This window comes from Coregonus clupeaformis, chromosome 17 (assembly GCF_020615455.1).
Source record: "Coregonus clupeaformis isolate EN_2021a chromosome 17, ASM2061545v1, whole genome shotgun sequence".
Taxonomy (NCBI): domain Eukaryota; kingdom Metazoa; phylum Chordata; class Actinopteri; order Salmoniformes; family Salmonidae; genus Coregonus; species Coregonus clupeaformis.
In genome coordinates, this window is record NC_059208.1 from 26942409 (window position 1) to 26957021 (window position 14613).

General features: G+C 39.8%; 1 protein-coding gene across 1 annotated transcript; it reads right to left on the bottom strand.

Annotated features, from left to right (window-relative positions):
- Positions 1-6: 6 nt before the first annotated feature.
- On the bottom strand, positions 7-12289 carry LOC121556084 (B-cell receptor CD22-like). The gene is made up of 10 exons (XM_041869960.1): positions 12211-12289; positions 10980-11327; positions 10663-10893; positions 9720-9989; positions 5466-5726; positions 1641-1922; positions 1449-1536; positions 1299-1344; positions 699-1063; positions 7-585 (listed from the first exon to the last, which is right to left on the bottom strand). Exons 1-10 carry the CDS (start codon positions 12263-12265, stop codon positions 519-521), a joined length of 2013 nt encoding a protein of 670 aa, XP_041725894.1. The 5' UTR covers positions 12266-12289; the 3' UTR covers positions 7-518.
- Positions 12290-14613: the final 2324 nt, after the last annotated feature.

Sequence of the window (14613 nt, forward strand, 5' to 3'; positions counted from 1 at the left end):
TTAATTTTTTTAATCCTCCACTAGTGAATACAAATTGAATTACTGAGACTCTCTCAGCCTGGTCAAAAAGGAGGTCATAACAGTACATAATCAATAAAGCAAACTAAACAACAAAAAATACAGGTTCTGGTGCAGTCGAGGGAAGATCTAACAAAACTTTAATTCAACTTCCATTCAAGATAAATCAACAATATTCTCTCAAACTTAGTCAGATAGTTACAAACTAAACCAGACACATGGCCACTTCCCTCTTACCAGCACCTTTCCCTGGGCGGCCGCACCTCAAACAAAAAAAGAAACAGTCAACCAATGAAATTACAGGTGCAATCATTCAATTAGGAAGATAGAAGCATGCACAAGCAACGGAAACTCATCGTCACACCTGAGACACATACATTACAAGTACAGTACAAGACATATACATCTATTACCATAACTACTTATTAATTGCATACTTTACATATCTTAACTTGCGTTCCAATGCTGCTTAGTTTATTCAACATTATGAAAGGATATTTTCAGGCTTCAGGTTTGGCAACAGTGGAGTAGATAACAGAATGGTCCGCCTCTAAACTTTCTTCTGGCCTGCAAAAATCAAATAGAGTTGTTGTATGAGTATATTAAACATTTTAAATAAACTGACTTCCTGAAATAGGTTATATGGAAAAGGACTGAACTGATAGTGAGTGCACTCCTACCTGGCAGTAGGACTGGGGAGGGGGAACTGGATGCTGGCATACTGGAGGTTGTCTGCCACATTGGCCTGTCTGGCTTTCACCATGGAGTATATAACATCATCCTCTCCATGGGGTCTGGAGAATTGGGCTCTGTCGATGGAGCTGTGGAACTGCTGGAAGTCAAAGGTAGCGTAATGAGGGTCTGGAGGGTTCTGCGGAGGTGGTGGCTGGACCACAGAGTACATAGAACTGTCTTGGTGGTGGGTGTGAGAGGGAGGCAGTTGAACGTTGGCATAGAGGGCATGTTCCTGTTCCTCCGTTCTAGTTTCCTGTGTGGCTGGGTCATTACTGGTCCTTCTACTGGATAAGACTGGGTTTTGATCGTCCTGAAAGATGGAATCAGTCAAAAACAAGACAAAATGTTTGATATATTGACTACTCACCGTATTTTCATCTGTTGGTTAAACTAAATATCTTGTTACTGGGGAGGAATAGAAGCTTGTGCTTGAATGTTGTTCAAGTACCATGAACACTTAATGCGTTCAAACCTTCAGATAACACTATTGCACTGACATGCTATTGGTATTGTGAATTAGAGTGTATATGCTGTGTTCTACTCACCTTTTTGTCCACAGCAGTCTTTTGACATAATTTGAACGGGCTCTTCCTGTCAAAGAAAACACACTTCTTTGGGGGGACAAATAGGTACCACAAGGCCATCATACTCTGCATTATGATATTGAACTGAGTACACAATGTTGCTAGACTTACCACATCCATAGGAACACAAGAGTAATGATCACCATGAAAGCTGTGGGCGCGGAACCAATGTAAACTAGCATTTGGACAGTATTTGTAGCTGAAAAAGACACAGGGTACATGAACAAAATACATTCAAGAGAAGGGAATTCACATTTAGAACATATTGATTCAGGAGAACAGGACATTTCCCTCCACACTCACCATGATTGGCACCCTGTATGGTCAGAGGAACCACAGTAGAGTTGTGAGCCCCTTCTCTGTTCCTGGCCTCACAGAAGTACTGTCCACTGTCAGATGAGATTAGAGAGGTCAATCTCAATATTTCTCCTGACCCTGTCTGTGAGGTGTCTGCTCCATCCTTCTTAAACCAGGTGTAGTTCTCCACTGCTGGGTTGGCATGGCTACTGCAGGTCAGATTCACAGAGCTTCTCTCTAACACTGGACCAGAGGGACTGACTGACACCAAGGTGTTCCTTGGGGCATCTAAAGCAAGCAGAAAGGTGCTGACTGCTCGATATTAAGTAATGATTAATAAACAGTCCTGGGCCCGGATTCCTGATAGTGATGGAATTTAGGCTTAAGAGTGTTTTAATTATGCATCTTTCCTAAACACCATGCAGAGAGAACGTTTGCTAAGGATTGAAAGAAAGGCAACGCTGTCCTCGGATCAAATTTCTCCATTCAAATCTTAGCTTAACGTTAGAAGGATTCCACAATACTGACAAAGCATCAGCTACTAGAAAGATATTACCTACGGCTGCAAATATTGAGGCAGCTTATTCTAATGCTTACCCTATAATAATACACTAAATCAAGATTTGGCACAAAATTGCGCACGTTACACATAATAAAAAATATTCAGGCAGAAATGACAGACAGGAGCCTACAATTAGCAAAATAGAAGTCAATTGAATGAACATTAAATTGATTTCAATATTCTTGAATTATATAGGCCTACAGTGCCTTCGGAAAGTATTCAGACCCCTTGACTTTTTCCACATTTTGTTACGTTACAGCCATGTTCTAAAATTGATTAAATATAATTTATTTCTCAGCAATCTACACACAATACCCCATAATGACAAAATGAAAACCTGTTTTTAGAAATGTTTTCAAATTTATTAAAAATAAAAAACAGAAATACCTTATTTACATAAGTATTCAGACCCTTTGCTATGAGACTATTGAGCTCAAGTCCATCCTGTTTCCGTTGATCATCCTTGAGATGTTTCTACAACTTGATTGGAGTCCACCTGTGGTAAAATCAATTGATTGGACATGATTTGGAAAGGCACACACCTGTCTATAAATGGTCCAACAGTTGACAGTGCATGTCAGAGCAAAAACCAAGCCATGAGGTCGAAGGAATTCTCTGTAGAGCTCTGAGACAGGATTGTGTCGAGGCACCGATCTGGAGAACGGTATTCAAACATTTCTGAAGTATTGAAAGTCCCCAAGAACACAGTGGCCTCCATTATTCTTAAATGGAAGAAGTTTGGAACCACCAACACTCTTCCTACAGCTGGCCGCCCGGCCAAACTGAGCAATCGGGGAAGAAGGGCCTTGGTCAGGGAGGTGACCAAGAACCCGATGGCCACTCTGTCCGAGCTCTAGAGTTCCTCTGTGGAGATGGGTGAACCTTCCAGAAGGACAACCATCTCTGCAGCACTCCACCAATCGGGCATTTATAGTATTGTGGCCAGATGGAAGCCACTCCTCAGTAAAAGGCACATTACAGCCCACTTGGAGTTTGCCAAAAGGCACCTAAAGACTCAGACCATGAGAAACAAGATTCTCTGGTCTGATGAAATCAAGATTGAACTCTTTGGCCTGAATGCGAAGTGTCACGTCTGGAGGAAACCTGGCACCATCCCTATGGTGAAGCATGGTGGTGGCAGCATCATGCTGTGTTGATGTTTTTCAGTGGCAGGGACTGGGAGACTAGTCAGGATCGAAGGAAAGATGAACGGAGCAAAGTAAAGTGAGATCCTTGATGAAAACCTGTTCCAGAGCACTCAGGACCTCAGACTTGGGTGAAGGTTCACCTTCCAACACGACAATGACCCTAAGCACACAGCCAAGACAATGCAAGAGTGGCTTCGTGACAAGTCTCTGAATGTCCTTGAGTGGCCCAGCCAGAGCCCGGACTTGAACCTGATCGAAAATCTCTTGAGAGACCTGAAAATAGCTGTGCAGCAATGCTCCCCATCCAACCTGACAGAGCTTGAGAGGATCTGCAGAGAGGAATGGGAGTAACTCCCCAAATACAGATGTGCCAAGCTTGTAGCGTCATACCCAAGAAGACTCGAGGGTGTAATCGCTGCCAATGGTGCTTCAACAAAATACTGAGTAAAGGGTCTGAATACTTATATAAATGTGATATTTTCATTTCTGTTTTTTATGATTAGCAAAACTTTCTACAAAAATGTTTTTGCTTTGTCATTATGGGGTATTGTGTGTAGATTGATGAGAAAAACAAAACAATTTAATACATTTAGAATAAGGCTGTAAAGTAAGAAAATGTGGAAAAAGTCAAGGGGTCTGAATACTTTCCGAATACACTGTATGTGTCGCCTATACTCAGTGTTCGGTAGGTTACTTTCTAAATGTAATCTGTTACAGTTACCAGTTACCAATGTTCCCTCTAAACTGTGACACTCAGCTCCTCAGGGACTGCCATGCAGAAGAAATATCAGCCAGAGAAGCACGAGCTTGAACTTCACTCAACTTTCTAGAGTTTTGCCCATTAGTTAACACTATCAATGTTTCCTTTTACTGTGGGAACTATGATAGAATCAACATAATATTAGCCACTTTCAATGCAACATACCGAAACAAAACAAACTATGCAAGACTTAGTATTCAAAACAAATTATGCAAGAGATATTGTTGTAGGGAGAACGCATCGGAGTAGGATTCTATTGCATTAACAGTAGGATGACCACATTTAAAATACCCAAATGTGGGTATTTTTTAAATATTCAAGTTGGATAATCTTTGGATGCCGACAGCAGTCGCACCAATGGAAGACATATCTTGCTTGGACTGTAGCCTACAAAAGCCTATTCCTGCTCTTTTCCCGTGATCCAGCAAATGCATTTTGTGTGTCATCATAGTGGTCTCTGACTTGTGGTCACACACTCAGGCAGAACAAACTGATGTGAATGTCATTGACAATTTTTTTCCCAAAACATTGTTTCTGAATGTAAAAGTAATCCTAGAAGTAATCATCTACTTTTTCAAAAGTATCTGTAATCTGATTACAATATTTTTGCTGGTAAAGTAACAGATTACAGTTACAGATTTATCATAATTTTATTTTATATTCAGTTTTAATTCAGTTATCTCTGTTTTTATTTGAAACATATTTTTATCCTTCACTTGTTTGTAGCAATTGCAAAGACATTGGCAACTTTGAATTTTTTGTCAACTTCATTGTGAAGTTATTGACGGTCACAGAGAGACAGATAAACATCTTGATTCTATGTTTAGCGGAGATCTTCTCTGTATAATGTGACATGGTAGGGGAAAAACGCATCTAACGACGCACTTAGCTGTTCTTCGAGTGATCTGAGGCAGATGGTAAATAACAAGCGTTTTCAAGTGTAATTTAGAAATGACGGTTTTTACGAAATTCCTCAGCGATTTAACGATACTCGTACGAAGGTTCTAATATGCCATTTAGCAGACTAACTATTAACACAGCCTTAAGATGATTTTGGGAAATCAGGCCCTGGCCAACAGGGTAGGTGTCAATGTAATCTACATTCCTGACAGACTGAGATTGCATTGCTTCCTAAGGATATACTGTATTTCATGTCCAATTCAACAGACAGGAATTGAATTGAGATTGACTCCAACTCTGCTGACCCGTTATGTTTACACTGTTGTGGAAAACTGTTGCAGTGTGATTAAACTGTCTTGCTAAACAACATAACGTTTTCACAACCTGCTTCCCTATAAAGAAAGCACACACAATTTAGCACAAAAGACTGACATCCCTCACAGCAAGCATCGTTAACTTACACAGAACATCAAGAAACAGGAGTGATGAGTTGAGGACTCCATGTTTGTTCCATGCCTCACAGTAATACCTCCCTGAGTTAGCAGGAGAGACAGCCTCAAATAACAACTGAGTCCCTGACTGGACAGGGGTGCTCCCATTGACTCTGTACCAGCTGTAGCTCACTGCTGGATTAGCATGGCTGCTGCAGGTTAGATTCACAAAGCTGCCCTCTACCACTGGACCAGAGGGACTGACTGTTACTGAGATGTCCTCAGGAGGGTCTGCAAGTGAAAACAAATAGCTGCGAGTACATCAAATAGCCTTTTTTCTTTCACACAGCGTCAACAAGGCATACAATGGCATTTTTTCCTATTTTGTTGCCTTACAACCTGGAATTAAAATAGATTTTTATGGGGTGTGTATCATTTGATTTACACAACATGCCTACCACTTTGAAGATCCAAAATATTTTTTTAAATGAAACAAACAAGAAATAAGACAAGAAAACAGAAAACTTGAGCGTGCAGAACCATGGGTGAAACCATTCACTTCAGGAAAAGGGGTGATATAAATAAAGTTTCCTTTAATTTTTTGTTACTGAATTCATAATAATATTTGCTGCCATTGTATTAAGGTTGGTAATACCAGAGGTCTTAGGACTTACCATTTTTTTTACCATAAAAAAAAAAAAAGAACAACTAGTGGGTTTTGAGTGCTTCTCCCCTATTTGGGATGTTGGTCTGCCTGCTCCTCAGTCTGAGAGAGATATTCTGAGAGCAGGTTTGTGTCTCCTTCATCTGTATATAAAAACTGTTTAAAACTGTATAACATAAGTGTTTTTGGAAAACTGGTTCATATATCCTAAAGTCAATTGCAAATGTGGCTATGTATATATTTATTTTGCCATTAATGTATTGAAGACCTATTTCAGCAAGTTAACCAAGTTTTTGCTGGCTTAGCTTGCCATGTTAATGGTGAGCTAACTAGCACCATTGGTCACTGCACTACAACGTCACACTAGCTATTGCCAGCAGGTGATTTGCTAGCAGGTGACTTATTGAAATTAAGTGAATGTTTATTTTCTTACTACCTTAAAAGGTTTATATAAAAGGGTTGTACTTGTGCTCTGTATTTATGTCTTCATATTACTTCACATTGAGGGTATGTACAGTGGGGGAAAAAAGTATTTAGTCAGCCACCAATTGTGCAAGTTCTCCCACTTAAAAAGATGAGAGAGGCCTGTAATTTTCATCATAGGTACACGTCAACTATGACAGACAAAATGAGAATTTTTTTCTCCAGAAAATCACATTGTAGGATTTTTAATGAATGTATTTGCAAATTATGGTGGAAAATAAGTATTTGGTCAATAACAAAAGTTTCTCAATACTTTGTTATATACCCTTTGTTGGCAATGACACAGGTCAAACGTTTTCTGTAAGTCTTCACAAGGTTTTCACACACTGTTGCTGGTATTTTGGCCCATTCCTCCATGCAGATCTCCTCTAGAGCAGTGATGTTTTGGGGCTGTCGCTGGGCAACACAGACTTTCAACTCCCTCCAAAGATTTTCTATGGGGTTGAGATCTGGAGACTGGCTAGGCCACTCCAGGACCTTGAAATGCTTCTTACGAAGCCACTCCTTCGTTGCCCGGGCGGTGTGTTTGGGATCATTGTCATGCTGAAAGACCCAGCCACGTTTCATCTTCAATGCCCTTGCTGATGGAAGGAGGTTTTCACTCAAAATCTCACGATACATGGCCCCATTCATTCTTTCCTTTACACGGATCAGTCGTCCTGGTCCCTTTGCAGAAAAACAGCCCCAAAGCATGATGTTTCCACCCCCATGCTTCACAGTAGGTATGGTGTTCTTTGGATGCAACTCAGCATTCTTTGTCCTCCAAACACGACGAGTTGAGTTTTTACCAAAAAGTTATATTTTGGTTTCATCTGACCATATGACATTCTCCCAATCCTCTTCTGGATCATCCAAATGCACTCTAGCAAACTTCAGACGGGCCTGGACATGTACTGCCTTAAGCAGGGGGACACGTCTGGCACTGCAGGATTTGAGTCCCTGGCGGCGTAGTGTGTTACTGATGGTAGGCTTTGTTACTTTGGTCCCAGCTCTCTGCAGGTCATTCACTAGGTCCCCCCTTGTGGTTCTGGGATTTTTGCTCACCGTTCTTGTGATCATTTTGACCCCACGGGGTGAGATCTTGCGTGGAGCCTCAGATCGAGGGAAATTATCAGTGGTCTTGTATGTCTTCCATTTCCTAATAATTGCTCCCACAGTTGATTTCTTCAAACCAAGCTGCTTACCTATTGCAGATTCAGTCTTCCCAGCCTGGTGCAGGTCTACAATTTTGTTTCTGGTGTCCTTTGACAGCTCTTTGGTCTTGGCCATAGTGGAGTTTGGAGTGTGACTGTTTGAGGTTGTGGACAGGTGTCTTTTATACTGATAACAAGTTCAAACAGGTGCCATTAATACAGGTAACGAGTGGAGGACAGAGGAGCCTCTTAAAGAAGAAGTTACAGGTCTGTGAGAGCCAGAAATCTTGCTTGTTTGTAGGTGACCAAATACTTATTTTCCACCATAATTTGCAAATAAATTCATTAAAAATCCTACAATGTGATTTTCTGGAATTTTTTTTCTCAATTTGTCTGTCATAGTTGACGTGTACCTATGATGAAAATTACAGGCCTCTCTCATCTTTTTAAGTGGGAGAACTTGCACAATTGGTGGCTGACTAAATACTTTTTTCCCCCACTGTATCACTACTGTTGCTCCTATCTAAAATATATCTTGTGTCCTACCTAACCAGTGAACGTGTGGCTGTGACCGTCCTGTCAATGCCTGTCATCACTGTTTGATATCTTTTACTGCAGGTATGCTTTTCTGTATTTTTGTTATTTTCTAAACACAACGCATGTATACTATACGATCACTTTGTGGATTCAGGCTGAGAGAGATATTCTGAGAGCAGTGAACGTGTGGCTGTGACCGTCCTGTCAATGCCTGTAATCACTGTTTGATATCTTTTACTGCAGATAAAAACAGAGTCAACCTGAAGTGTGGGTGTACATTTTGTGCCTTTTTCTGGGGGGATATGTGAAGTTGGTTACATATAGCGCCATGCATCATTCCTTCAATTCTGTCCAGTTTCCCAGTCCATGCCGATGAAAAACATCCCCAGAGCATGATGCTGTCAACGGCCATGCTTCACTGTGGGGATGGTGTTCTCGGGGTGATGAGAGGCGTTGGGTTTGCGCCAGACATAGCGTTTTCCTTGATGGCCAAAAAGCTTGATTTTAATCTCATCTGACCAGAGTACCTTCTTCCATATATTTGGGGAGTCTCCCACATGCCTTTTGATGAACACCAAACGTGTTTGCTTATTTTTTTCTTAAGCAGTGTCTGTTTTCTGGCCACTCTTCCGTAAAGCCCAGCTCTGTGGAGTGTACGGCTTAAAGTGGTCCCATGGACAGATACTCCAATCTCCGCTGTGGAGCTTTGCAGTTCCTTCAGGGTTATCTTTGGTCTCTTTGTTGCCTCTCTGATTAATGCCCTCCTTGACTGGTCCTGAGTTTTGGTGGGCGGCCCTCTCTTGGCAGGTTTGCTGTGGTGCCATATTCTTTCCATTTTTTAATAATGGATTTAATGGTGCTCCGTGGGATGTTCAAAGTTTCTGATATTTTTTTATAACCCAACCCTGATCTGTACTTCTCCACAACTTTGTTCCTGACCTGTTTGGAGAGCTTCCTGGTCTTCATGGTGCCGCTTGCTTGGTGGTGCCCCTTACTTAGCGGTGTTGCAGACTCTGGGGCCTTTCAGAACAGGTGTATATATACTGAGATCATGTGACAGATCATGTGACACTTAGATTGCACACAGGTGGACTTTATTTAACTAATTATGTGACTTCTGAAGGTAATTGGTTGCACAATATCTTATTTAGGGGCTTCATAGCAAAGGGGGGGAATACATATGCACGCACCACTTTTCCGTTATTTATTTTTTTGAATTTTTTGAAACAAGTTATTTTTTTCATTTTACTTCACCAATTTGGACTATTTTGTGTATGTCCATTACATGAAATCCAAATAAAAATCTGTTTAAATGACAGGTTGTAATGCAACAAAATAGGAAAAACGCTAAGGGAGATGAATACTTTTGCAATGCACTGTACATTTCTTCCAAAAGGAACTGGCATCACAAAGTGACTCATGTTGGCCTACAGTTCTTTAGCACCAAATTAAACTGCCAATACTCACACTGAACATTGAGGGTAGTTACATTAGATCTGACTGTGTTGATACTGTTTCTGGCATCACAGTAGTATCCTCCACTGTCCCCTGGATGGATGTTATGAATGGTGTGACTCTGTGCTGGTGTTAGAGTTGTAAGGGGCTGTCCACTCTCCTTATACAGGATGTAGCTCAACACAGTAGGGTTTGCACTGCAGCTGCAGGTGAGAGTGACTGAGATACCCTTAACAACATCTCCAGATGGACTGACTGACAATGTGACATTCTTTGGAGCATCTGTAGGAGAGGGAGTAAGGTTACAAGTGTTTATATGATGTTAAGCATATTTCTCTATATAGAACCACAACACTGCTATAGTACCTCTCACCACACATTTGGTTGTCTGTGTATTTCACAAAACCACAAGACTGAACTTTCATCCCTATTAGTGGTTCCAGTAAATATAATGGGTCAGAATATATTTATTAATGTTCTCAGAACAGTTTTGCATTTCGTTAGTAGCCATCACTGTGTTATTTCCTCTCACCATACGTACCCTGTCAAAAGTAACCACAATGCAAAAACACCGCCACGCTCAGCAAATAGACACTGCTGTGTGTCATATTCAATTCAAATTTGCTATCAATCACATTGACATTCACACCAAAAAGAACAAGGGCTGTTATATGTGAAAACACCATGCTATCTACATAGGTCTTTCTAAATTAATCCTATTATTTTTAACAGAAAACAAAAATGTTTCTTTTAACTTTCTTAGGAATATAATGCAATTAAATGAACACATTTCAGAGGCAGCACATCCTTGGTGCAGCGCTTTGAATGTACAGTGCATTCGGGAAAGTATTCAGACCCCTTGACTTTTTCCACATTTTGTTATGTTACAGCCTTATTCTAAAATGCATACAGTGATATGGTGTGCTCATGTCTAGTAGATCAGGTATTAACTCACATTGGACATCAAGAGACACTGGAGTAGAGGTTAGATTATCTTGACCTTGAACAGTACATTGGTATCTACCAGAATCCTCAATGCTGGCCAGGAACTCTGTGTTGGGTACTGAGTGTCCATCCCTGAACCAGACAATAGTGGTATGGTCACTCAGTGTACAGGTTGTGGCACACATTAGTGTCACCTTCTCTCCCTCTCTTACAGTGGCAGGTTTTACTACAGCTGTCAGCCCTGGTAGAGAGGAGTAAGAAACACAGTCATCACTGAATGTTTTATAGTGTTATGAGAGTGGGATTTATTTCTGGTAGCAAAATTACCTGTCAGAGTTAGTGTAACCCATGTTTTACTGTTCCATGCATCTGGTTTGCCACCATTGTTAACTGTCTTAAATCTGAAGAGGTATGAATTTGCATCACTACTAATTAGGTTATTAATTCTCAAGGTGCAGTTGTGTTCTCTATTTCCAAGGTATTCTACACGTCCTCCATATTGCTGGGCCTCAAAGAAATTCTTGTCCTCATTTTGAGACTTGAACTTCCAGAAGGTGTTTGTTATAGTCTGGTCTGAGGGGTAGACATAACTACATCCAAACACCACAGATGACCCTCTTAAGGCACATGGTGTTGTATTGTTGAAAGTCACCTCCCAATTACACTCACAAAAACCTTTAAAAAACAACAACAACAAAACAAAAAATAGTTAACGTTGTCACACTTATCTACAACACTCATACCAATTTGCCATTTAAAGGTGTAGGAAAATATAGCATTCCTGTGTGTGGCCTACTTTCAGACATATTCATTTGAGAGATAGTACTCTACACATGCTGGTGCACAAACAGGCTATCAGTCACTTCTGCATTTTTGTTCATTAGAAGAGTAAGTTGCCCTGTAATCTCAGATAAGACATTCCTTCCCTTTGAGGTTCATAATTTGACAAGGTTGGGTAGCTTACTTTCCAAATAGAATCCGGTACAGTTACTAGTTACCTGTCCCAAAATGTTATCAGCAACATAACTTTTGGATTACCCAAACTCAGTAACATAATCTGATTACTTTTGGATTACTTTCCCCTTAAAAGGCATTATAAGAAGGCAAAAAGGATCCATCAAATGCATTTGGTGTGTCACCATAATGGCCTCTGACTTGTGGTCAGACTCACTGAGGTGGAACAAACTTAAACTTGTGCGTTTTTTCAATGCTGAATTGAATGTCATTAGAAAACAGAAAGGTGTCACAATGTATTTTTTTTCTGTAATCATCTAGTTTTTCAAAACGATCTGTAATCTTATTATAATATTTTTTGCTGGTAACGTAACTGTAATCAGTTACCCCCCCAACCCTGTCATTTGAGAAATATACATTTCACCATCAAGGTAACACAATAATGACGATATAACATATCCCCTCTGACCTCTGCAGTATTTCCCTGTTCATCTCCTATGAGCCATACACAGTAGTAGTACATAGTTCATATCTCACTAATTGATCATAAGTCAGTGTTAACATCCACAGCATGATAGAGCATCAAAGCAAAAAATATAGTTACCTGGCAACGTGAGAGTAATCGCCATTATCACACTGGTTGTTTCAAAGAGCCACATTGCAGGAAACTGCAACACCTCAATAAAAAACACCACAGGGTTCTATTGAGGAGGGAATTACTTAATTTAATAGCAAAGTCAATCATGAAACATGCTCCAACAGTGTTTTCACTTAACGAAGGTGTAACATTTATCAGTCTCTGAAGAGTTTTCTCACAGCTCTACATCATGTAGTCATTCTGTCTTTAAATTATCACAACAGATAGATTGAACATCACTGCGCACCAATGTTGCACCTATTAAAGGAAAGAAAACACATGAAACTCAGAGAGAAAGAACACCACTCACCCTCCTGCAGAGCGCTTCCAGAGAGACTGATCAGCAAATGACCATGCAAATAAATAACACGGAAAGATGTGATAATAACTATGTCACAAGCAGAATGCAGAAGTTGGGCTGATAATGACTTGTCTGTGGAGCCTTTTGGTGCTATTTTCCTTCCTGTTATCATACACTTCATATATAATAGTGTATTTAAGGGGGTTACAGTAACATAGCAAGATAATTTAAACTTCTATATGAGTGGGGATTAAATGTGTGATTTCGAGCCATACAGTTGAATTAGGCCATCATGATGTATAGAATTGTTACTAAATGATAAACAACATTGAGAATACGTATTATACTATTAACTAGAGAAAGGCCCATTACACTGCATGTTAAAACCAACTCAACCTCCAGAATTACGATCACCCATTTTGAACTTCTAAACAGCCAAAGTGTGTGTGAATAAAAAGATGTTAACAATGCTGAGAAATGTTCTTCAAAGTCAACAGCAACCCAACAGAACACATTAGTGAGTAATGTGATGTCATCTCTATGTTAGTTTCAGCACTACTGGTAGCGTCCTTGGACCTTTGTCATCATCAAGTGATATATTTGTATATCTTGAACTTGATCCAGAGTAAGAAGGAACATTCAACATAAAGGTAGACTCAGCACAACATCATACACATCAGGGCAACTTCCTGCACATCAACAACAACCATATTTACTGTGCCTGAAGAAAGCCTACACCCCCTTAAACTTTTTTCACATTTTGTTGAGTTACAAAGTGGGATTAAAATAGATTTAATTGTAATTCTTTGTCATTGATCTACACAAAATACCCCATAATGTCAAAGTGAAAAGAAAATTATATTATTTTCTCTAGATTAATAAAAACGTAACAACAAAAATATAGTCGTTGCATTTGTTCAGGCAACCTTCAATTAGTCCAGAATTAAACATGCCTTAACAAATCACTTAATAAGTTATATGGATTCATTCTGTGTGAAATAATAGGGGATAATAATAGGATTTTTAAATGACTAACGCTTCCTCTGTCCCATACATACAACAAGTTAATAATTATGCTGTGGATGATGCAGTACACCACCCAGACACATCATAGATACAGTCCTCCTTCTGAACTGAGCTGCAGGACAGGCAGGAAACTGCTTAGGGATGTCACCATGAGGTCATAGGTGATTTTAAAACAGCTACAGAGTTCAATGGCTGTGATGGGAGAAAACTGAGGAAGTGATCAACAACATTGTAGTGACTCCACAGTAACTACCTAAATGACAGAGTGAAAAGAAGAATACAAATATACAGAATAAAAAATATTCTAAAACGTGCATCCAGTATGCAACAATGCACTAAAGTAATACTGCAATAAAAAAAACAAGGCAAAGGAATATACTTTTTGGCCTAAATGCAAAGCCTTATGTTTGGGGCAAATCCAGCACAACACATCACTGAGTAACTGCCTCCTTATCTTCAAGCATGGTGTTGGCTTCAGCATGGTATGGGTATACTTGACATCAGCAAAGACTGGGGAGTTTTACAGGATGAAAATAAACCTGCTTCAGTCTGCTTTACACTAGACACTGGGAGAGAAATTCAGCTTTCAGCAGGACAATAACCTATAACACAAAGCCAAATCTACACTGGAGTTGCTTACCAAGAAGACAGTTAATGTTCCTGAGTTTCCAAGTTACAGTTTTGACTTAAATCTGCTTGAAAATCTATGGAAAGTATTGAATATTGCTGTCTAAGCATGATCCCCAACACCTTGACAGAGCTTGAAGAGTTGTGAAAAGAAAAATTGGCAAATATTGCACAAAAGAGGTGTGCAAAGCTCTTATGAGACTTACCCAAGACGACTCACAGCTCTAATCGATGCCAAAGGTGTTTCTAACATGCATTGACTCAGGGGGGTGAATAATTATCTAATCAAGGTATATTAGTGTTTTATTTTTCATGAATCTTAAAAAAAAAATAGAATTTCTCTTCCACTTTGACATTACAGAGCCTTTGTGTAGATAATTGACTGAAAAATGACAATTCAATCCATTTTAATCCCC